Source organism: Rhinatrema bivittatum, chromosome 1 (genome assembly GCF_901001135.1).
Source record: "Rhinatrema bivittatum chromosome 1, aRhiBiv1.1, whole genome shotgun sequence".
In the NCBI taxonomy this organism is placed as follows: Eukaryota; Metazoa; Chordata; class Amphibia; order Gymnophiona; family Rhinatrematidae; genus Rhinatrema; species Rhinatrema bivittatum.
In genome coordinates, this window is record NC_042615.1 from 205,376,013 (window position 1) to 205,401,093 (window position 25,081).

The 25,081-nt window shown below is 43.5% G+C and overlaps 1 protein-coding gene across 1 annotated transcript in view; it reads right to left on the bottom strand.

Moving 5' to 3' along the window:
- LOC115093884 (proton channel OTOP1-like) overlaps positions 1–25,081 on the bottom strand; it is a 148,331-nt gene that overhangs the window by 105,919 nt on the left and 17,331 nt on the right. Inside the window, exon 2 of the mRNA XM_029606280.1 lies at positions 24,681–24,817. Coding sequence (XP_029462140.1) covers positions 24,681–24,817 — 137 coding nt within the window. The remainder of the gene's footprint in view (positions 1–24,680; positions 24,818–25,081) is intronic.

A 25,081-nucleotide genomic window follows, 5' to 3' on the forward strand; every position in this document is an offset into this window, starting at 1 on the left:
TTTATCAAAGACTGTTACATTGGATGGCAAAGTGGCATCAGGATGTATGGCAGATTAAAGTAAAACCTCTTTGGGGGTAAGGATCTCTGGCCTGAAATTTGGAAAATCTGTCAGAAGATACAGGTTTATGCTAGACATGTAGCTGCACATGGAGGTAGAGATAATGGTGGGAGTACTCATAATCAGGCTGCTGATCAACATGTAGCCATTCATGCAGTCAGCATAGAGAACTATGTGCATGAAGCATCAAGTCATTTGGGTGCTGGAAATATGTTGCAATGGGTTCATTTTAAACATCTTCCTATGACAAAAGGAGAAGCAGAAGAGAACATAAGAACATGCCATACTGGGTCAGACCAAGGGTCCATCAAGCCCAGTATCCTGTCTCCAAAAGTGGCCAATCCAGGCCATAAGAACCTGGAAAGTTCCCAAAAACTATCCCATGCTACTGTTGCTATTAATAGCAGTGGCTATTTTCTAAGTCAGCTTAATTAATAGCAGGTAATGGACTTCTCATCCAAGAACTTATCCAATCATTTTTTTAAATTAGGCTACACTAGCTGCACTAACCACATCCCCTGGCAACAAATTCCAGAGTTTAATTGTGCATTGAGTGAAAAAAACTTTCTCCGATTAGTTTTAAATGTGCTACATGCTAACTTCATAGAGTGCCCCCTAGTCCTTCTATTATCCGAAAGAGTAAATAATCAATTCACATTTACCCATTCTAGACCTCTCATGATTTTGAACACCTCTATATATCCCCCCTCAGCTGTCTCTTCTCCAAGCTGAAAAGTCCTAACCTCTTTCATCCCCTTTATAATTTTGGTCGCCCTTTTCTGTACCTTCTCCTTCGCAACTATATCCTTTTTGAGATGCGGTGACCAGAATTGTTCACAGTATTCAAGGTGCGGTCTCACCATGGAGTGATACAGAGGTATTATCACATTTTCCATTTTATTCACCATTCCCTTTCTAATAATTCCTAACATTGTTTGTTTTTTTGACTGCCACAGCACACTGAACCGATGATTTCAATGTGTTATCCACTATGACGCCTACATCTCTTTCTTGGGTGGTAGCACCTAATATGGAATCTAACATTGTGTAACTATAGCATGGGTTATTTTTCCCTATATGCATCATCTTGCACTTATCCACATTAAATTTCATCTGCCATTTTGTTGCCCAATTTTCCAGTCTCTCAAAGTCTTCCTGCAATTTATCACAATCTGCTTATGATTTAACTACTGTGAACAATTTTGTAATATCTGCAAATTTGATTACCTCACTCGTTGTATTCCTTTCCAGATCATTTATAAATATATTGAAAAGCATGGGTCCCAATACAGATCCCTGAGGCACTCCACTGTCCACTCCCTTCCACTGAGAAAATTGTCTATTTAATCCTACTCTCTGTTTCCTGTCTTTTAGCCAGTTTGTAATCCATGAAAGGACATCGCCATCTATCCCATGACTTTTTACCTTTCCTAGAAGCCTCTCATGAGGAACTTTGTCAAACACCTTCTGAAAATCCAAGTACACTACATCTGCTGGTTCACCTTTATCCACATGTTTATTAACTCCTTCAAAAAAGTGAAGCAGATTTGTGAGGGAAGACATGCCTTGGGTAAAGCCATGCTGATTTGTTCCATTAAACCATGCCTTTCTATATGTTCTGCGATTTTGATATTTAGAACACTTTCCACTATTTTTCCTAGCATTGAAGTCAGGCTAACTGGTCTGTAGTTTCTTGGATTAATCCTGGAGCACTTTTAAAATATTGAGGTTACATTAGCCACCCTCAAGTCTTCAGGTAAAAGAATGATTTTAATGATGGGTTACAAATTTTTACTAATAGATCTGAAATTTCATTTTTGAGTTCCTTCAGAACCCTGGGGTGTATACCATCCAGTCCAGGTGATTTACTGCTCTTCAGTTTGTCAATCAGGCCTGCCACATAAGAAAGAAAAAGAAGGTTCTTCTAGGTTCATTGTGATTTGGTTCAGTCCATCTGAATCAATACCCATGAAAACCTTCTCCGGAATGGGTATCTCCCCAACATCCTCTTCAGTAAACACCAAAGCAAAGAAATTGTTTAATCTTTCTGAGATGGCCTTATCTTCTCTAAGTGCTCCTTTAACTCCTCAAACATCTAACGGTCCAACTGACTCCCTCACAGGCTTTCTGCTTCAGATATATTTTAAACATTTTTACTGTGAGTTTTTGCCTCTACGGCCAACTTTTTTTCAAATTCTCTCTTAGCCTGTCGTATCAATGTCTTACATTTAACTTGCCAACACTTACGTATTATCCTATTTTCTTCTGTTAGATCCTTCTTCCAATTTTTGAATGAAGATCTTTTGGCTAAAATAGCTTCTTTCACCTCACTTTTTAACCATGCCAGTAATCATGTTGCCTTCCTTCCACCTTTCTTAATGTCTGGAATACACCTGGACTGTGCTTCTAGGATGGTATTTTTTAACAATGACCATGCCTCTTGCACACTTTTTACTTTTGTAGCTGCTCCTTTCAGTTTTTTACTATTTTTCTCATTTTATCAAAGTTTCACTTTTGAAAGTTTGGCACGAGAGCCGTGGATTTGCTTACTTTTCCCCTTCCAGTCATTAATTCAAATTTGATCATATTATGATTACTATTGCCAAGCGGCCCTACCACCATTACCTCTCTCACCAAATCCTGTGCTCCACTGAGAATTAGATCTAAAATTGCTCCCTCTTTCATCAGTTCCTTAACCAATTGCTCCATAAAACTGTCATTTATTCCATCCAGGATCTTTATCGCTCTAGTATGTTCCGGTGATACATTTACCCAGTCAATATTGGGGGTAATTGAAATCTCCCATAATTACCCACTACCAATTTGGTTAGCTTCTCTAATTTCTCTTAGAATTTCACTATCTGTCTCACCATCTTGGACAGGTGGACGGTAGTATACTCCTATCACTATAGTTTTCCCCAACACACAAGGGATTTCTACCCATAAAGATTTGATCAGACATAAAGTGCCACACTGCCTCCCAGGTGCTCCTCTCTGTCATTGTAATATAATTTGTACCCCGTATAGCACTATCTCAATGGTTATCCTCCTTCCACCATGTCTCTAAGATGCCAATTAAGTCTATGTCATCATTAAGTCTATGTATCCCAAAAAAATGTCATAATCTCACCCTATTTTTTCGTTCTTGTAAACTAACAACGTGTTTACAAAAAATTTAAAAAATAATTAGATGCGGGATGAGGTAAGTTTCATATACTAGACGCATGCCTCCACGGCCTTGCCTCTTATTTTGCAATATAATCATTAACTTAGCTCCCTCCCACTCACTTTATTTTGTACTATTTTTTAGAATTTTATTCAATATTTTATTTGATTCATTTTTATTATTATTATTAAAAAATATAATCTTCACCTTATCTCTAGGTTTTCCAAATTTTTGAAAAAATTCTGCCTCTAAAGGCTTATAAATGTTTGTTTGTAATGAACACTTAAACCTTATAACCTAGTCGATAAGGAATGATATCACTTTTATCTCCAACCGAGAACTGTTCATGAAAACGCCAAAATCATATTATAAATGCCATATGATTATTGATCACAAAGACTTATCTCCCAACACAGCCGTGTTTCGAAAAGATGTCCTTTCTTCGTCAGGGGAGCATGTGTCCGTTCTTTGATTCGCGCTCTCAGGTGCTAAGACTCTGATCTGTGGCGTGCTTCTATCGATTCGCTTCTTTCTCGCCTCAGGTTAATAAACACTGGTCGGTGGCATTCTTCTTCCTTCCTCTCTCTCGAGCTAACAAGCTCTAAATGACGGCATTATTTCACCGGCGCTTTGGAAGTGTGCTTTTTAAATTGGTCAGCAGATCGTGAATCCGCCAATGGATGGAGGAACGTCTTACGTGTTACGTCATATTTAAATTCTCTTTTACTATTTGATTATATTTACCTCTGTTATCAGTACTTTGTAACAAAGTGTCAATTATTCGCCAAATCGATTTGGCGAATAATTGACACTTTGTTACAACAAAACAAGTCCTGAGATCACATATATTGGAAAGCCATTACTCAGAAAGGCTAACTGCAGATATCTGAACAGAACAGGACTTAGCTTCTGGGCCACACCTGACTGTTTGTTAGTGATGTGATAACGGATAGTTGGGGCCTCAGCAAGCACATGGGGAATGGTCCAGAGAAAGAAACTAGGACAAAGGTCAGAAAAATTAACTTAAAACAAGCAACATGAGACAGGTTTGAAATCAGAGAACCAACAGCTTGAAGGAAAAACTTTTTGGACATTACCATTGTTAATGAAGTGACCAATGAAGTAGGGAAAAGCTATTTGGACATTACCAGTGATAATGAAGTGACCCATGTAGTTGGGAAAAGCTTTTTGGACATTACCAGTGATAATGAAGTGACCCATGAAGTTGGGAAAAGCTTTTTTTGGACATTATCAGTGGTTAATGAAGTGACCAATGAGTTGTTGTTGATTTTTCAACTCGTTGTGTTCCCAGATTTTCCAAAATATCTCACATTGGGAACTGTAAGGGAAGTATTTTGTGTAGATATTCTTTAAAGCAAAATTTTAATCTTGTATGCTTTTTATTGCTTATTCTCAGACATATAAGTAAAGCTTCTATACTTGTAATTAAGGGCTAGCTTCATCAAAATAGCTCAAGAAGAGGGGCATGTTTTATGGTAATAGGCTATTTATTGCATAGGTATTACCCACACTTTTCAGTAATACCACAATTATTGCATGAGAGAGAGAGAGAGAGACTGAGAGAGACTATCTAGAAGACCCATCTAGTAGATGGCTATTTATGCTACTATTGAAGGCCCATCTTGTAACTCGAGGTGAGGTTTAGATAGTAGTGTAGGGCTTACGGGCCACTTTTACATGCAGACGTCCGTCGGTCGCAGACGGCTGCAACCGCTCTGCCCCACCTCTCTTCTACCCTTTTCCTCCACCCTGGGAAGGATGGCTGCCTACGGTGCTGATTGCAGAAACTCTCGGTGTCTCCGACACAGCATGGGCATCCCTGTCCCCCATGCTTCTTCCTGAGGCCTCCTAGGCACTCGCAAACATGCCACCTATGCTTTTGAATGTGTCATGGCGGGAACCTCGGGGGAAAAGGCCATGCACCTGTTGGTACTTGGACTGCCTTGGCTACAAGATCATATGCCACAGTTTGATTGGGCCACACTGGAATTATCCCAGTGGGGACCCGGCTGTCATGGTCAGTGTCTCGCGGAAGTCTCGCCGCTAATTTGCATGCCTACTACACCATCGTTACCTGGCTTACCTCCACAATATGCCTCCTTCCAGGATGTCTTCTCTAAACAAGCATTTTACACTTATAATTCAAACTGTATGTGTATGATGTATTCTTAACTGTATTTTCAATATAACATCATATCAGTGAAATGCTGTTGCCCTGTAGTCTTATAAATATAATTTGAGAGACCTCATATAAAGTGGCGGGCTTTAACTGAAATAGCCCCGGACAGCCACTATGTTAATTGTGCGGTCATTTAATATTTGGAAGACCGTCACTGTGTTGTAATCATTGGTCTCTCCAAAGTTTGTTTTACATTTTTTTAGGTTTCGCAGTTTTTTTACGACAAAATTATGTCAGTTTAAAGGCAGTAAAGTTTGACTTATCGTAGCGGGGTTTGCAGCAGGGATATCACGCTGGCGTTGGCCCAACACGGCTCGTGTTTCTGTGAACCTTCTTCAGGGGCCGCGATATGCCAATTGATTCCCGGATCTGCCAACTGGGTTCTGCTACTCGGCTGCAGCTATATCTGGGCAGCTAATCAATTGGCATATCGCGGCCCCTGAAGAAGGTTCACAGAAACACGAGCCGTGTTGGGCCAACGCCAGTGTGATACCCCTGCTGCAAACCCCGCTACGATAAGTCAAACTTTACTGCCTTTAAACTGACATAATTTTGTCGTAAAAAAACTGTGCAAAACCTAAAAAAATGTAAAACAAACTTTGGAGAGACCAATGATTACAACACAGTGACGGTCTTCCAAATATTAAATGACCGCACAATTAACATAGTGACTGTCTGGGGCTATTTCAGTTAAAGCCCGCCACTTTATATGAGGTCTCTCAAATTATATTTATAAGACTACAGGGCAACAGCATTTCACTGATATGATGTTATATTGAAAATACATTCTCTAAACAAGCAGCAGATGTACTCCCTCCACACAGAGTTTTTGACTGCACTATAAACCTGAAACCTAATGCGGAGCCTCCAAAGGGAAGAGTGTACCCTCTTTCTGCAACTGAGACTAAGGCCATATCCGCCTATATACGAGAACCTCTAAAAAGGATTCATCTGACCCTCCAAATCCCCGGTTGGTGCAGGATTCTTTTTTATAGGGAAAAAGGATGGCACCTTACATCCCTGCATCAACTACAGGGGTCTGAATGAAATTACCATCAAGGACCGGTATCCCCTGCCCTTGATTTCTGAACTATTTGACAGGCTCCAGAGAGCCAAGATATTTTATAAACTTGATCTCAAAGGAGCTTAGAATTTGGTGCGCATTCGTGAAGGAGACGAATGGAAGACAGCTTTTAACACCCACGATGGACACTTCGAATATCTCGTCATGCCCTTCAGATTAAGTTACGTACCTGCAGTCTTTCAAAATATGATGAACGATATCTTACGGGACTTACTATATCAATGTGTAGTAGTATATCTTGATAATATTCTGATCTTCTCACAAGATCTACAAACACATCAAGAGGACGTCAAGAAGGTTCTAAGACGCCTGCGGGAATAACACTTATACGCAAAACTCGAGAAATGTGAGTTCTACAAGGAGTCCAATGTAGCCCTTCCTGGGCTACATTGTTTCTAAAAACGGGTTTCAGATGGACCCTAAGAAATTAGAAAGCATCCGGGATTGGCCTCAACTTACAGGCCTGAAGGCACTGCACCGCTTCTTGGGCTTCACGAACTACTACCGTTCCTTTATTAAGAACTACTCATCATTGACAGTTCCTCTTACAGCTATGACCAGAAAGGGAGCCAATCCCGTCAACTGGTCGCCTGAAGCCATATAAGCCTTTTTGACTCTCAAAGAGGCTTTTCAAAAGAAGCCATGCCTCCGTCATCCAGACCCGCACCGCCCATTCATCGTTGAGGTTGACGCATCAGATGTCGGCATGGTAGTGGTTTTGAGCCAGTACAGCGAATCCAATGTCCTCCATCCCTGCTCCTTCTTCTCAAAGCGATTCTCGCCTGCCAAAAGAAATTACAGAATCGGAGACAAAGAGTTACTCACTATCAAGCTGGTCTTTGAGGAATGGTGTCCTTGGCTGGAAGGCACACAACACCAGATAGTAGTGTACACGATCACAAGAACTTGGAGTATCTTAGACACACTCAACGACTCAATCACTGTCAAGCAAGATGGTCACTCTTCTTTAACAGATTCAATTTCCTCTTGAAATACAGTCCGGGAGAGAAGAACACTTGGGCTGATGCCCTGTCACGATCCTTCTCATCTCAGGATGTGCCTGACGAACCCCATCATATCATTGACCCCGGGAGAGTGGTTCTTGCAGCCACTCATGTCGTACCCGCCGGGAAGACGGTTGTGGCTAGAAATCAAAGGAAGAAACTGTTGAAGTGGGCACACAATTCCCGCCTAGCCGGCCATCCTGGATATAGTCACACTTTGGCTATGTTACAGCGGTATTACTGGTGGCCAACCATGAAAAAGGATGTACAAGCTTATGTGGGTTCCTGCGCTGTCTGCGCCAAGCAAAAGCCGCCAGCCGGATGTCCATGGGGTCTGCTACAACCCCTACCAGCACTGGATAAACCCTGGACACATATAGCAACTGATTTTGTGGTAGACTTACCACTCTCCAATGGGAACAATTGTTGCATTCGTGCCTCTTCTTGCCCCTTGCTCCACCCTCTCTATCTTTGGAGCGACTCCCTTCGGCTCTGATGACAGTTGCAGCCGTGGCTTCTCCCTGCCTCTTGGTCCCGATGTCCCCGGGCTGGCTTGACGCTACGGATCCGCCATGTTCCTGATGATGTAAGGGCATGCACGTGCACGTGCTCCAGACTTTGTACCAGCAAGGGCATGAATCTCGGGGGCATCCCCCCGTAGTGACGTCATCCATTTTCACTTTAAAAGGTCTTTGCTTGCTAACCTCTAGTGAGTTAGCAAGGAACTCCAACAGGACTTCACGAACAGGCAGTCCACGATTCTTGCAGCAATGATCTAAGTCAGCCAGGAGAATCCTTCTCCACTGCTCGGCCTTTTCAAATTTACCAGGAGTACCCGCTCCACGGGGGCTCCGCTCTCTCTTCTTGATTTCAGATTGCCGGAATACTCAGAAGATTCCTCATTGCCTGGAAGCGATTGCAGACGTGAACGCAGTGATTTCTATTGTAGTACTCGCTCCACGAGGGCCTATATTCCTATAGCTCTGAAGACTCCTGTCCGTCCAAGACGTTATCGCAGGTATGGAGATCGAGAGTTATATTGGCAAGATTGCAGATAGGAACCAGTACTCACTCCACGAGGGCCCATGTTCCTAGAATCCTTTACAGACTCTCTTCTACTCTAGAAACCATTTCATTTACAGCTATTGTGAGTTCTTATTACAGACTGTTTAGAGGAACCAGTGCTCGCCTACGGCTCCTGTTCCTGAATATACTGAAGACTCTCTGTGGCATAGAGACCATTGCATACATCTACTATCGTGAGTGAACCATCTTGTATCCAGTATACCCTATCTACTCACTACTTCTAGTCTCTCTTTTCAGCTCAGTGACCCAGAGATTATATTCCAGTATCAGAAGGGCTTCAGCCCTACTGGACACCTCGACTCACTACTGCTACCACTGGTGGTCCAGCTTCCAGCTTAATAAAGAACTATTTGTGTTTATTTCATATTCTAGCCTAGCCAGTGGTTCCTCTCAGGATCTCCTCCTGGGGGTGCTGTCATCTGCCATCGGCCCAGCGATTCACCATTTCCTTCAAGTGGTCATTCCTTACACTATTTATTTATTTATTTATTTATTTGTTTAACATTTTTCTATACCGAACTTCATGACAAGCTTCATATCAGGCCGGTTTACATCAAATTTAGGGGTTAACTTAACAAAACCATATAACAACACTACTATCACTCTGTGGGAGCCAACCACTACAGACCACTAACACCGCTTACGGAAGTATTATATAGATAGCTACCTTCTCTTTCTATGGGACTTGCCAGCAGCTTATATATAACAGATTGCTATTCCATAGCGGAGGCATGATAGATTGCTTTCTCAGTAGCGAAGTACTATATACCTATTGTTAGCTCCTCTCCTCAGAAGAGTATCATTGAACAGACTGCCAACTCCTCTTCCCTGGGGAGTTGATCCATAATAGATTGATACCTCCTTTCCTTACAGGAACTTCTAACAGCAGTTTGCTAACAGATTACTAACTTCGCCCTCCTGGCAGGGTAAGCACTACAGATAGCTAACTCCTCCCCTCTGGAGGAGCAGATTATGACAGATTGCTACTCCTCCCCCTTTCAGGAGAAAAGCAGAACAGATGGCTAACTCCGCCCTCCTGGCAGGGTGAGCGACAACAGATTGCTAACTCCTCCCCTCTGGAGGAGGATAGCGTAACAATACCATTTGGGTCACCGTTGACCGCTTCTCCAAGATGGCACATTTCATAGCTTTACCAGGATAACCTTCTGCTGTGGAGTTAGCGAAACTCTTCAAACATATCTTCTGCCTTCATGGAATGCCTAAGCATATTCTGTCCGATAGAGGAGTACAATTCACTACCAAATTCTGGAAAGCCTTATGTCAAAAATGTGATATCTCCTTGGACTTGAACCTTCGCTTACCACCCTCAGTCTAATGGTCAGACTGAAAGAATGAACAGAACACTTAAACAGTTTCTAAGGTCCTATGTTAACTCAAGACAGAATGACTGGGCAGAACGGCTGCCTTGGGCAGAATTTGCTATCAATTTGCATCCTGCTGGATCTACAGGGTCTTCACCCTTCCATCTCGTCTATGGATGACAACCGCTTCCTCCTCTGCCAATTCCTTTATCAGTGGATTCTCCTGCTGCACAGGCTAGTGCAACAGAACTATCTCAGCTTTGGAAGCAAACAAAGGATCTGCTCCTCAAAGCAGGACAGAAAGCAAAAAAAGATCTATGATGCTCACCATCGAGAGGCACCTCAATTTCAGCCTGGAGACAAAGTCTGGCTGAGTACCAAGTTCCTCCATCTTAAACTATCTTCAGCATGCTTTGCGCCTCGCTATGTAGGACCTTTTGCTATCCTTCAGTGCTTGGGAAATCTGACGTACAATCTAAAACTACCTCCATCTATGAGAATACACAACACTTTTCATGTCTCTCTGTTAAAACCCTTGATGCTCTCAGAGTTCTCCAAGAAGACCCCAGAAACCACAAATCTGGACACGGAGGACGACATTGAATATGCCATAGATGACATCTTGGATATCCATAAGAGAAGCAAGATGTGGGACTACCTCATCTCCTAGGAGGGCTATGGACCAGAAGAGAAGTAATGGGAACCTCTGGCCAACATCATGGATAAAGACATGGTGTAAATTAATATCCCAGGTAGCAGCTGTAATTAGACCCCAGGAAAAAAAATTCTCCTCTTTTTTCTTCTTTTTGGTATAGGTCTCTGCCTGTGCAAGACTTAGTTCAGAAAGCCCTGAATAGACACCACATATGACACCGTGCACAATCTTTGGCTTGCCAGAGGACAGATTCAGGCTGGACTTTGGCAAATTCTCTATAAACATTTATTGGTTACAGAAAAAAAAAAAAAAACAAGCAGAAACAGACCTGCCTACTTCAGCAGTTTTCAAAGCAAAAGTCACAAAACAATTCATGGGATACCTTTTTAGTTTTCTCTGGGCTTCCTTCTCTTTTGTCACCCTCTGTTCCCTCTGGGCCTAGTTTCTTATCACCCTTCTAAGGGAATTGCCCTGAGAGCAGAGTTCCCTTCCTGTGTATGTGTGGCTCAAGGTGGACCAGGCTAAAGGTCTGGTCATGGGTTTTTAAGGAAGGTCTACCAAACACTCCTTCATACCCACCCACTGAACACCAATGATCAAACCTTTGGGGCTTCACCCCTTTGAACCAATGTTTAGTGCCACTCTCAGTGTCCTGCAATGTTGATTCCATTATTGCTGTCACTGATTGACCTATTCCTGCTGTACTGCCATTCTCTTGATTCTACATGTGTGTTTTTGCCCCCAAAACAAAGAAAAAAATAAAGGAAATAAAAAGCATAAAAGAGAGAAAATCTTTTCCTCCCCTGCCCCTCTCGAAGGTTTGGGATCTTATTACCATTGATGCTGATTCATTTCAGCCTTCTCCTGCTATCCTGTTACTTTAGTTCATTCTTGCTCTGCTGATGCCATTCTTCTTGCTGACATACTCAGTACTTTATGCTTTAGGGTACTGATGTGACTCTTCTTCCTTCCTTACCTCTCACTCATTGTCTTAGGTTGTTGATGTCATTGTGCTTGCTATCTTGCTTTGCATCTATGCTTATGGTTGTTAATGTGCTTTGCTTTCAATGGTGTTTTGCAGTGTTTTTAGTTTTGTTTCTATAATTTAGGCCCTTGGGAGTCACAATTAGTTACACATATACAAATGTGGCTCAGGTTCCAATTCTGGTCCATATGCCACTAATATTTTCATCCCTTAACTTCTATCCATAGAAAATAATGAGCTGAATTGGTTTCAGTTATAGACAGTGCACCCAGTCACACTGGCTGTTTCAGTCTCTCTAGGGAGCACACCCTCTTCCAGCCACAGTGCACAACTGTTGTTCTCTTTTTCTTTATTTTTTTTTCCTTCAAAGGTAAAAAAAAATTTTTTTAAACCCTGCCTTTCTGGCACTGACTTTACTGAGTACAAGCCCTAACTCCAGTGAAGCTTGCCTCCTTTGTCTGCTGTAAACCTACATCTGATTCTCCTCAGGCTCTTCTTTAAGCCAGGAAGCTTTAACATCAGTGCTCTGGTGCACACTAAAGCACTGCTTTGCCTCCAAACTTCTTCTTTTGCAGGCCCTACAACAACTTTATTTTTCTTTTTTGTTCTCCCTTGGAGACTTGGGTTTTGCTTTGTTTTTTTCTCTGTGCCAAGCTTAGAAAAAATCCCACATCTGCCATCATATGTGAGGATGACTGAGCAAATCTTCTAGGCATGAGCAGAAAACCCATACTGACTCCAGCCTTTTCTAATGCAAACTTAAACTTTTATTCATATAATCAGCAAAATAACTTAACTGTAGGCTGCCTACCTTTGCAGTGTACTCATAACACAACATCAACTTCCAGAGAGAGTCAGGAGCTTCTGCTCCTGGAGATATAGGGCTTTCTGATCCCAGCTGGGCTCACATTTTTATTCCCCTCCCAGCAGAGTCCCACCCACAGAGCTCTCTCCCTCTGTAGGATTTAAGGCAGATGAAGCTAAATGCCTGGTCTTGCACAGGTTAAAGGGGGGAAATAAGGTTGCTCCATCACACTCTGATTTGGAGTAAGTGACTGATTTCTGACTGATGAATTATGTTGGGTTTTGGCCAAGGAGGATTTCCCTGTGTTGAGGAGTTTGTTGTGCTGCTAAGGATATTTTGATTTTTCTACTGTCTGTCTATTTACCAAGGAGATCTGTGGAAAGCTGGGCTTTTTTTAATAAAGCTGGCATTATTGGAACCACCAATCTACATTGTGAACTGACTTCTTTTCCAGGTTTGGGTTTGCCTGAGCTGAAGGTTCAGTGTGCTGCAGCAGTTAAAAAAGCAGACAGAATGGTAGGAATTATTAGGAAGGGAATGGTGAATAAAACGGAAAATGTAATAATGCCTCTATCGCTCCATGGTGAGACCGCACCTTGAATACTGTGTACAATTCTGGTCGCCGTATCTCAAAAAAGATATAATTGCGATGGAGAAGGTACAGAGAAGGGCGACCAAAATGATAAGGGGAATGGAACAGCTCCCCTATGAGGAAAGACTAAAGAGGTTAGGACTTTTCAGCTTAGATAAGAGATGGCTGAGGGGGGATATGATAGAGGTGTTTAAAATCATGAGAGGTCTAGAACGGGTTGATGTGAATCAGTTATTTACTCTTTCGGATAATAGAAAGACTAGGGGGGCATTCCATGAAGTTAGCATGTGGCACATTTAAAACTAATCGGAGAAAGTTCTTTTTTACTCAACGCACAGTTAGACTCTGGAATTTGTTGCCAGAGGATGTGGTTAGTGCAGTTAGTATAGCTGTGTTTAAAAAAGGATTGGATAAGTTCTTGGAGGAGAAGTCCATTACCTGCTATTAATTAAGTTGACTTAGAAAAGAGCCACTGCTATTACTAGCAATGGTAACATGGAATAGACTTAGGTTTTGAGTACTTGCCAGGTTCTTATGGCCTGGATTGGCCACTGTTGGAAACAGGATGCTGGGCTTGATGGACCCTTGGTCTGACCCAGTATGGCATGTTCTTATGTTCTTAAGGTTGTCTGGTGTCACGATCTAGCAGATGTGAACCATAGGACTGCTGCTACATTGGTGCAGCCTGGGGCATACGAACATAGACCCTAGCAGGCAGCAGCTGACATGCCACAAAGCAAGGTCTTCTGCCTTGCTGGCCCCCTCCCCCTTGGGTTGAGCCCACAGGTTCTGGAGGCAAGCAGGAATTCTCTAGCAGGATACAAGGAAGGCAGGATCATGGTGGCTGAAGTCAGGGCAAGTAGAGAACTAGCAAAGTCAGTGTCCAGGCAGGGATTGATACAGGCAGAGATCAGGCAAGGTTGGGGTCTGGGCAGGGTTTGAGGCAGGTAGAAATCAAGCACAGTCTGTATCCAGGCAGAAATCGAGGCCAGCAGACATCAAGCAAGGGATAAAAGGCACTCCAGGTCAGCAACAGAAGAACAGTTCAAGGAAAAGCTGATTGGAAGGCAAGGCAAGATGAAGTGGGACAGGAGAACAAGCAGGTTAGAGAGGCAAGGCAGGGCAGGGAAGAAGCAAAGCTAGGCAAGGCTGGACAAAGCAGGAACAGTAGCAATGTAGCATTGATGACTAGCACAGGAGCATATGTTGGTGAGGCACTGGCTGGTTGCAGAGGACTTCTTTATGTACCTAGACAGTTTGTGATGTTGTCGGCCAGCACCCCAGGAAGTCCTGGCTGCAGGGCCAATAAGAGGAGTTCCTAGATGCAGGAAGTATTATACATGACTTTTGGATGCAGCATGCAGTGGGACACTATGCCGGGAATCACTTGGAGGTAAGGAGCATTATACCTGGGACTTGTTAGAAGAAGCCAAGTAACATGGGGATGCCCATTCATTGTGTTAAGATTCTGTTGCATGAAAGAATCCACCAGACTAAATACAAAATACAAATCCACAGAGGGAGAAGTTGCCCAGTCCAGTAAAAGAAAGTCATCTGCACACAGTCTACTATGTCATCTGCTCAACCTTTTTTTGGGTGGGTGGACCCACTAACCAGTGTCAGAATTGGAATCTCTTTGCAATTAGTTTTCATTTTATTTACTCCAGCTGGGAGTTACACAGATAATCCACCATCCTGATCCCACCAACCAAACTGTCAGTTTTAATCCTTTAGGTATACTGCATAAACCGTATCTGTTTACCTTTAATGATTTCATGCCCTCTTATATTCTTTCTTGAAAGTTATTTCAAATTTTCCTCATGATACTTACTATTAGTCTCATCTAGTATTTAGCCTTCAGTGGATTATACCACATGTTATATACTGCAATCTTAAGAAAACCAGCTAAATAAAGGACTGATACTTGTAATCCATGGGCTACTACCATCCTAATATCATGCAAGGTGTTATTCCTCGTCTGAAGGACTCGGCCTCCCAAGTGGCACCAAGGAGGCAGTCTTCTTTATGTCACATTTCCTTCACCTACCAGATGGAAGGGTAAATGTCACTGTCTTGTTGCATTGGGGTGTTTTGGTCCTCACTCAGTACCACAGCTGCTATGTCCTTGGTGTTACGCTCGCCACAAGCAGCAGCCCCGCGGTGCGGCCCTCTCACCTTTCTAAGCAGACTACAGCTTACAGCTTCCCGTCGCTGGCGGCTGTGGGCCACCAGCCCCGACCTCGGGCTCCCGCCAGCGCCTCCAGCCCTGCTCCATTGCCTGGGACCTCCAACCAAGATGTCATTGTCTGTCGGGCCTCTCCGCAGACACTGCCAGCAGCGCCGCGCCCCTTCCTAGGCACGCGTGCGCGCGCATCAGTAAATCTTTTAAAGGTCCTGTGGCGGGAACGTGGCCGCGGACTTGGATGCTGACGTCAGATCCTCCAGTGTATAAATCCTCAGGCTCGCTCCATAGCGTTGCCTTTGCAACAGGTCTCCTCCGGTTTCCTGCTTCAGGTCTCCGAGTACATGTTGCTGTCGTGCTTGTCTTGCTCCGTGTTCCTGTTGATTCCTGGTTCCTGATTCCTTGATCATCTCGTCTGTGTGTTGGATCAGCTTCCTGGAACTGACTTCTGCTATGCCTGACCTCGCTTGCCTTCTCCAAGCCTGACCTCTGCTACGCCTGACCATGGCTGCCTTCTCCGTGCCTTGACATTGCTACATTTGACCACGCCTGCCTCCTCCGTGCCTTGACCATTGCTATGTCTGACCACGCCTGCCTTCTCCGTGCCTTGACCATTGCTATGCCTGACCACGCCTGCCTTCTCCTTGCCTTGACTATTGCTACATCTGACCACGCCTGCCTTCTCCATGCCCTGACCATTGCTTCAAACGACTACGCTATAGACTTTCCTGAGTCCAGAGTTCTGCGTTGCTTGTTACACCTTCCATTTGCCACCAGCCTTGATTCAAGCTTGAAAGTGATGCCTCTGTCCCTTTCCTCTGGATGTGGACTACTAAGGCCTTGGCCTTTCCTTGCTCAGGCACCTTCAGTCTCTCCTCATTCCATGGAGCCTGAGTTCTTGTACCTAACCCCTTTCGGGATAGAATTATGCCATCTACTGGCTGCTGCCTCTGGACTGAACCTCCTACTACTGTTACCTAATCTCAAGGCCCGCCTAAGTCCTGCCAGCCCCAGCACCCAAAGGCGCAACCCGAGGGGAATGTGGTCTGGTATAGGTTAAGCTCCAGTTGCTTCTAGCTTCAGCCCACTCCACCTGCTAATGGTGGGGACCCATAGGTCTTTGCCTACAGGTTGCGTCAACCCCTCCTCAGCCTAAGAATCCACTTCCAGCACAACAAGTTGCAAAGGCCATGGATTCAGTGGAGCTGCATGCCCTCCAGGTCAATCCAGGCCTGGCTTCAAAGGTGCAAGAACAGCAGAGTTCCTTGAGGCACTGGTCTCCTCAATGAACCGTCTTCATGCCCGGGTCAATGCTTTCTTTAATGACTTGGCTCCTCCTCATCCACAGCCACCTTCATCATTTCCGCAAGCCTTGTTGGCACTTCCAGTGCCTCCACGTTTCAATGGTGACTTCAAGCTCTGCAGAGGGTTTATAAACCAATACTATATGCAATTTGCTCTGCAGCCCTCTGTTTTCCAGGAAGAGTTAACAAAGGTCACGTTTATCCTGTCTCGCCTTGAAGGGAAAGCTCTGGCCTGGGCTTCCCCCCTGTGGGAATGTTCAGACTCCTTGTTAAAGAACTGGTTCAATTTGTGGCTGTTTTCAAATGGACCTTTGACGATCCAGGGCGGCATGATGTAGCAAGCACCAGTTTACCACACCTTCATCAAGGACAATGAAGCCTCTGATTTCACTATAGAATTTTGTACTTTGGCTACTGATGGTCTCTCCTCGCAATTAAAAGATGAGCTGGCAGCTTGGGAGCTCCCTTCCTCCTTGGAGGACCTTATAGATTTGACAGGCCGAATTGACCACTGTCTTCAAGAGCATCACTAGGAGAGTCAGATGTCCAAGAGAGTCAGATGTCCTCGCGGGTTCTCTCCCGCTCACCACTAGTTACTAATTCTACCTCTAGTGACAATAGAGTGGTCAAGGCAGAAGAACCTATGTGGTTGGGTCGAGGTCGACTGACACTGGAAGAGCGCCTCCAGCGAAGCAGACTGGCTTGTGACTGGCTTGTGTCTGGGAAACTCCAGGGCCCGAGTTCAGTAGGGGTCCTGAACTTGGGTGTAACTTCTCCGGCCCCTCAACAATTATGTACAATTATTGTACATATGTTTATAATTGCAAATCTTGTTTATAATTTAATGCAAACTTTCCCATGATATCTCCCACCCTCATTTAATCCCTTGTTAACATGTTTTATTTGTTCGATGTAAAGCGCCATGCCTGGCGTCTGTTTGCGTTACACTGTGAACCGATGTGATATCCTGGATGAATGTCGGTATATAAAAATTTTAAATAAAATAAATAAATAAATAAATAAACTTTCAGTTCCAGTCACATTAATTTGGGATTCCCGATCCTTCCCGGTTCTTGCTCTGGTAGATTCCGGAGCAGGAGGTACTTTTATTCTCAAAGATCTTGTGCAACTTTTGGGTATAAAAACCCGTTTGCTTGGCCCTTCCTCGTGTATCATCTCTATCTATGGAGAGATGCTTCCCAGCCACATCACTTTGACCATGGAACCTGTACAGTCACATACGGTGGCCTTACACCTCGAGGAACTCAAATTACTAGTGTTGGATAAGACTATCCATCCCATTGTACTTGGACTGCCTGGCTACAGAAGCATTCTCCCCAATTCAATTGGGCCTCACTACAATTGGTAGAGTGGGGTCCAGCCTGTCATCAGTCCTGTCTTCAGAAAGTGACTCCATCATCAACGATTCCTTTGGTTACCACCTCCTCTGGCATACCTGCTCCATTCATCACCTATGAGGGTATATTTTCTAAACAGAAGGCTGACCTTCTTCTGCCTCTCCGATGGTTCGATTGTCCAATCGACCTTCTTCCTGGAACCACGCCTCCTCGTGGATGCACCTATCCTTTGTCTTTACCTGAGACAAGGGCCATGTCCGAATATATTCGGGAGAATCTGGCAAAAGGATTTATCCATCCATCTACATCACCCGCTGGAGCAGGATTCTTTTTGTGACCAAGAAAGATGGGTCACTTAAACCGTGTATCGACTACCGCAGTCTGAACGCTATCAGCCGGAAGGATAAATATCCCTTACCACTGATTTCTGAATTATTTGACTGTCTCCAAGGGATTACCATCTTCATGAAGCTGGATCAACGTGGGGCGTATAACTTGGTGAGAATTTGCCATGATGACATCTAGAAGACCGCCTTTAATACTAGAGATGGTCACTACGAATATTTGGTGATGCCTCTTGCCCTTTCTAACGCACCTGCTGTATTCCAGCGAATGATGAATGAAAGTTTTAGAGACCTATTATATACCAAAGTCGTAGTTTACCTGGATGATATCCTCATTTTCTCGAAAGACCTTGACACTCACCGTGCTGATGTACGAATGGTACTACAATGTCTTCGTGAAAACCAGTTGTTTGCAAAATTGGACAAGTGTTTGTTCGAGAGGTCCAGTTTGCCCTTCCTCGGCTACGTAATTTCTCCACAAGGCTTCTCCATGGACCCAGATAAATTGAGGGCAATCCGGAATTGGCCACAGCCAGTGGGGCTCAAAGCACTCCAGTGCTTCCTGGGCTTTCTTAACTATTATCGCCACTTTATCCCACATTACTGTACGCTGGCTGCTCCTCTGATGGCCCTGACCCGGAAGGGACAAAACACATGGAATTGGCCACCTGAGGCCACAACCGCCTTCCATCATTTGAAAGACGCCTTCCAAAAGGGATCCTGCTTACATCACCCTGGTACTGACCTCTGCTACACCTGACCTCACCTGCCTTCTCCAAGCCAGACCTCTGCTACGCCTGACCACGCCTGCCTTCTCCGAGCCTTGACCATTGCTACGCCTGACCACACCTGCCTTCTCCGTGCCTTGACCATTGCTATGCCTGACCAGGCCTGCCTTCTCCGTGCCTTGACCATTGCTATGCCTGACCATACCTGCCTTCTCTGTGCCCTGACCATTGCTATGAATGACTACACTATAGACTTTCCTGAGTCCAGAGTTCTGCGTTGCTTGTTACACCTTCCATTTGCCACCAGCCTTGATTCAAGCTTGACAGTGACGCCTCTGTCCCTATCCTCTGGACATGGACAACTAAGGCCTTGGCCTTTCCTTGCTCAGGCACCTTCAGTCTCTCCTCGTTCCCTGATGCCTGAGTTCTTGTACCTAGTCCTGTCCTGGATAGAACTATGCCATCTACTGACTGCTGCCTCTGGGCTGAACCACCTACTACCGTTACCTAACTTTGAGGTCTGCCTAAGTCCTGCTGGACCCGGCATCCAAAGGCTCAACCCGAGGGGAACGTGAACTGGTATAGGTGAATCTCCAATGGCCTCTAGCTTCAGCCCACTTCACCTGCTGACAGTGGGGACCCATAGGTCTTTGCCTATGGGTTGCATCAACCCCACCTCAGCCCAAGAATCCACCTCTGGCGCAACACTTGGTCCTTAGTGTCTTGGCATGTTGATACCACTGCTCCTTTCACCTATTCTCTGTGCTAACTGGGGATACTGACATGTTGGGACCTCATACCCACTACAAGAATCAGCATCAGCAAAGACACTGGAAAGGGGAAGTCAATCTCCAAACCTGACTCTCATCTTCATCCCCTATTGAAATTATAGGAAACCTTCACAATGATCAGTACAGACCTCCTCCAGAGATGTCCTCTGCCTTCACTCTACCCAGGGATACTAAGTTCACCATTTTCTGGCTACTAGATGGTTTGATTAGTCTTTTGCTCTAAACCCAGGTCTGAAGACAGATTTGCACATCAGGAAAACAATGGAGCTGCTCCTGACTTTTCTCTGGCTTCAGGTCACTATTTGTGCTGCTTTGCTTCTCTCACAGTGTCTTCAGATGTTCATGCCACTCTTATTAAAATACTTTTCCTACCATCAAATAAAGATTTCTGTTTTAATTATCTTTTTCTCATTTCCCCATTCCCCAATGTTGTTGGCTGGTAGATTTTGGTTTTCAGCATTTTTTAAATAAGTGTGATGATTGAAGTGTGAGAAAACATTTTTAACTTTTTTCCCATACTTTGTGGTGACATTATGGTATGATCATGTTCAGTTTGCTTTCTTCATGCTGGCAATGTCAAGAGATTGATTCTGCATATCTGTAAATGACTACTGAGTCTCATGCATGTTTTAATGAGCCTGATAATAAATTGTACAAGTCAGACTGGAAGCAGGTTTAAAAACCTGTATGCCATGCACGTACATGAATTTTGGGATATAAGCAGGGTGTTTGAGCTGTATATTTTTAACAGGATTTGAATATATTTACGCACATAGGTCAACAGATATCACTTTGCCACAAATTATTCTATGTGTACAGATAAGCAAGTTCTTCATTAATTAAAACATTACGGGGCAGATTTTAAGAGCCCTGCTCGCCTAAATCCCCCCAAATCCGGGCGGATTTAGGCGAGCAGGGCCCTGCGCGCCGGTGAGCCTATTTTACATAGGCCTACCGGCGCACGCAGAGCCTTGGGACTCGCGTAAGTCCCGGGGTTTTCTGAGGGGGGCGTGTCGGGGGCGGGCCCGAACCACGCAGCGTTTTCGGGGCGTGTCGGAAGCGTTCCGGGGGCGGGCCAGGGGGCGTGGCTATGGCCCGGGGCAGTCCGGGGGCGTGGCTGCGCCCTCCGGACCCGCCCACAGGTCGCGTCCCGGCGCGCTAGCGGCCCGCTGGCGCGCGGGGATTTACGTCTCCCTCCGGGAGGCGTAAATCCCCTGACAAAGGTAAGGTCCCCCTTACCCCTTTAGACAGGGCCGGGCGGGTGGGTTAGGTAGGGGAAGGGAGGGGAAGGTGAGGGGAGGGCAAAAGAAAGTTCCCTCCGAGGCCGCTCCGATTTCGGAGCGGCCTCGGAGGGAACGGGGGTAGGCTGCGCGGCTCGGCGCAGCCTACCCCCGTTTTTAGCGGATACGCGCGTATCTACTAAAATCCCGCGTACTTTTGCTTGCGCCTGATGCGCCAGCAAAAGTACGCCAAATCGTGCGGTTTGAAAATCTACCCCTACATTTATACCATTTCTTTTCATTTTTTTTCTTATATACCACCATACTAGGCACAAAACCTGCTCATACTGGCATTCAATAATGTCAAGTACAAAATAACCCAAAAAATATCAGAAATCCAGAGACCTATTGAGAAAATACTTCAACTAATATGACAAATGGTCAACTGGTCATATATTTAAAAAAATATTTTTTATATTTTTATAATTTATATATTTGTAGGACCGACACTGAAACAGCTGCTCTTAGTTTAGAGTCCACTTTACTTTATTATTTATTTATATATAACTTTTTATAAAAAAAACTTGTAAACATTCCAATCCAGTGAGCAGTAACAATCACTCGTTCAATCTTAGAAATCCAAGCAACGTGAGCAACTCCAACTTCGAATGAGATATCTCTAAGGATTGACTTGTTCTTTCAGATACAGTGAGTATTGTGAATTTTTTGGAAACTGGACAGTATGTGAGCTTGCAGATTCAACCCCCTATAGCAGATTGCTTTGGAAACATGAATTCATGTCGGGGTGTGTGACCTCTATGTCATGGCAAGATAAGTACTATTTAAGTGGAGTTGCTCACGTTGCTTGGATTACTAAGGCTGAACGAGTGATTGTTACTTCTCACTGGACTGAACTGTTTACAAGTTTTTTTATAAAAAGTTATATATAAGTAAATAATAAAGTAAAGTGGACTCTAAACTAAGAGCAGCTTTGGTATATTATAAGCTGTTTCAGTGTTGGTCCTACAAATATATAAATTATAAAAATATAAAAAGTAATTGTTTTGAAATATATGACCAGTTGACCATTTGTCAAATTAGTTGGAGTATTCAATAATGTCAACCATACATATAGAAAGCCAAATATAAAAAACCTAACATACATAAAAAGTTAAAACTAAACTAAAATTTAAATAAAATTAAAACTTCTCAGTCCCCTCCCCATTAGCTTCCTGACTATTATAACCAAGCACAGAGAAAATGCTTCTAACTCACTCATACAAATCCTTCACTTTTCAACCACAGGGTACCAGTTTCCCTCTACTCCCATCCCAGTCATTCATCTATCTGCCTGGAAACAACCACGTTTATATTTTTTTTTCTAAAAACCAGTAGTCTGGTTCCAATCTAATATCCAATGGGGCTGAATTCCACAGTACTGGACCTGCTACAGAGAAAGCTTTCCTGTGATAAGTTACTGTTCTCATCTACCATTTAGAATGGTAGTAGTATACCTTGGGATGAGCATTAGTTATTCCACAGGATATAACAACTCAGAAATTTCTGTAGATACCCAGGCCCTGCCCACTTAATGGCCTAAAATATCAAAATCATCATCTTGAATTTCGCTTTCTCTCTCATAGAGAAATTATTTCAACATAGGAGTAATAGGCCAAGTAATGTGGGATTTAATGGCTGAAATGTCGACAAACATCAAGAGACTTGAGAGGAAAATGGATAGTAATAGTGGGAAAAGCCAACAGGAAATTCAACTACTTAACAAATCTATTAAGAATTCGGAGGAGAGGATTAAAGCCTTGGAAGAGACAGAGAAAAAGAATATGGAGTTCCACGCTGCGGTGGTGAAAGATAGAGCTCTACTTGCAAGGCGAATAGAAAACTTTGAGAACAATTCAAAACGTTTAAACTTGCATCTCCTAAATTTTCCTAGAATTGTGGGGGAAGTACCTTTGGGAACTTTCCTCAAATTTCTTAAAGAAGTGTTAGGATATCTGGAAAATGATTTAACTAATATAAATGTTTGCTATTTCCTGCCAAAAAGAATTTCCAATTTAAACACACCTGATTTACCTTTTCAGGGAAATCTTACAGAGTTTCTAGAAAATTCAAATCAAGTGATAGATAGGGGAACTTTAATAGTTACGTTTATAAATTACCTGGACCTAAATAAGGTTATGAAGAAATATTTTTCCAAGTACCCAGTCTCACTTTATGATAAAAATATTAAGATTTTCCCAGATCTTGCTTTAACGACCCAAGTGCGGAGAAAAGAGTTTTTAGCTCTCCGCCAAGAGGTGGCATCCTTAGGGGCGGATTTTAAGAGCCCTGCTCGCCAAATCCGCCCAAATCTGGGCGGATTTAGGCGAGCAGGGCCCTGCGCACCGGTGAGCCTATTTTACATAGGCCTACCGGCGCGCGCAGAGCCTCGGGACTCGCGTAAGTCCCGGGGTTTTCTGAGGGGGGCGTGACGGGGGCGTGTCGGGGGCGGGCCCAAACCGCGCAGCGTTTTCGGGGCGTGTCGGGAGCGTTCCGGGGGCGGGCCAGGGGGCGTGGTTACGGCCCGGGGCGGTCCGGGGGCGTGGCCGCACCCTCCGGACCCGCCCCCAGGTCACGTCCCGGCGCGCTAGCGGCCCGCTGGCGCGCGGGGATTTACGTCTCCCTCCGCAGGGGGGTTTAGACAGGGCCGGGCGGGTGGGTTAGGTAGGGGAAGGGAGGGGAAGGTGAGGGGAGGGCAAAAGAAAGTTCCCTCCGAGGCCGCTCCGATTTCGGAGCGGCCTTGGAGGGAATGGGGGTAGGCTGCACGGCTCGGCGCGCGCCGGCTATACAGAATCGATAGCCTTGCGCGCGCCGATCCAGGATTTTAGTGGATACGCGCGTATCTACTAAAATCCCGCGTACTTTTGCTGGCGCCTGATGCGCCAGCAAAAGTACGCCTATTCGCGCGGTCTGAAAATCTACCCCTTAGGGTATTCATTTACACTGAGGTTTCCATGCAAATGTTTGTTAAAAAAGAATCAGGAGACATTTGTTTTTCTCATTTCAGAACATTTGAAAAGTTTTATTGAGCAAAGGAAAGTAGTCACTTCATCCCCATTATCTAATTAAAAATTAGAGAACAGTGCAGGAAAAATCTATGTTATTGCTTTCTTTTTGAATTTTCTTTTTCATGGATTTGGCTCCCTGTATTAACCTAAATGCCTTCCCTACTTTTTATGGTGTTATCACTATATTACTTTGAATATATAAGTAAAAAATTGAGCTGATTGAATTTCTTTTGTTGTGAAAAATAAGATAGTTTTTGTTTAGTATGATATGTCAGCTAAATTTTCTTTGTGATTATGATATTTTTTTGTGATTTCACTTATATTATTATGATGGTGTATATTGAAAATGATAAATATAAAATAATAATAAAAAAAAAGAATGGTAGTAGTATACCTTGGGATGAGCATTAGTTATTCCACAGGATATAACAACTCAGAAATTTCTGTAGATACCCAGGCCCTGCCCACTTAATGGCCTAAAATATCAAAATCATCATCTTGAATTTCGCTTACTCTCTCATAGAGAAATTATTTCAACATAGGCCAAGTAAAAAGAATTCTAATAGATTATATGCCTTTTTTTTTTTTTTTACAAAACAAAGCACACATTAATTCAGCCAACATTTAAGAAAATTATTTACATAAGCTTTTTTTTTCTCTCATTTTGTTTTCATGGGAAAAAAGCTTAGTAAATCAGACTAAAATATTCTGAGTTCAGTTATACTGTACCTGTAAAAGAGTATGCATTATATGAGTAACTGGATAAATGACTTCAGTTATTGATTCACACTCTAAGTATCCAATGAAATATCCCACTTTCATAGCATCCAAAATCAAAGTAATCCCAGCAAATAGCAATATAGCACCTGAATAAGAAAATATTATAAATATTAATATTGCATACAAATGTTTTAGTAAAGCACACATTATTTCAAAACAATCTTAATGGAAAGCTTTATAACAAAAAATAAATAAATAAAATAACACATTCAAAGGCTTTACCACAGTAAGGGCATGCATGTACTTTATTAAATCATAATAACTGTGGATGTACAACAGCATCTAATTATGGTATTATGATCTCATGTAGGCAAATAAATAAGTAATAATATAAGGCATTAATGGATATA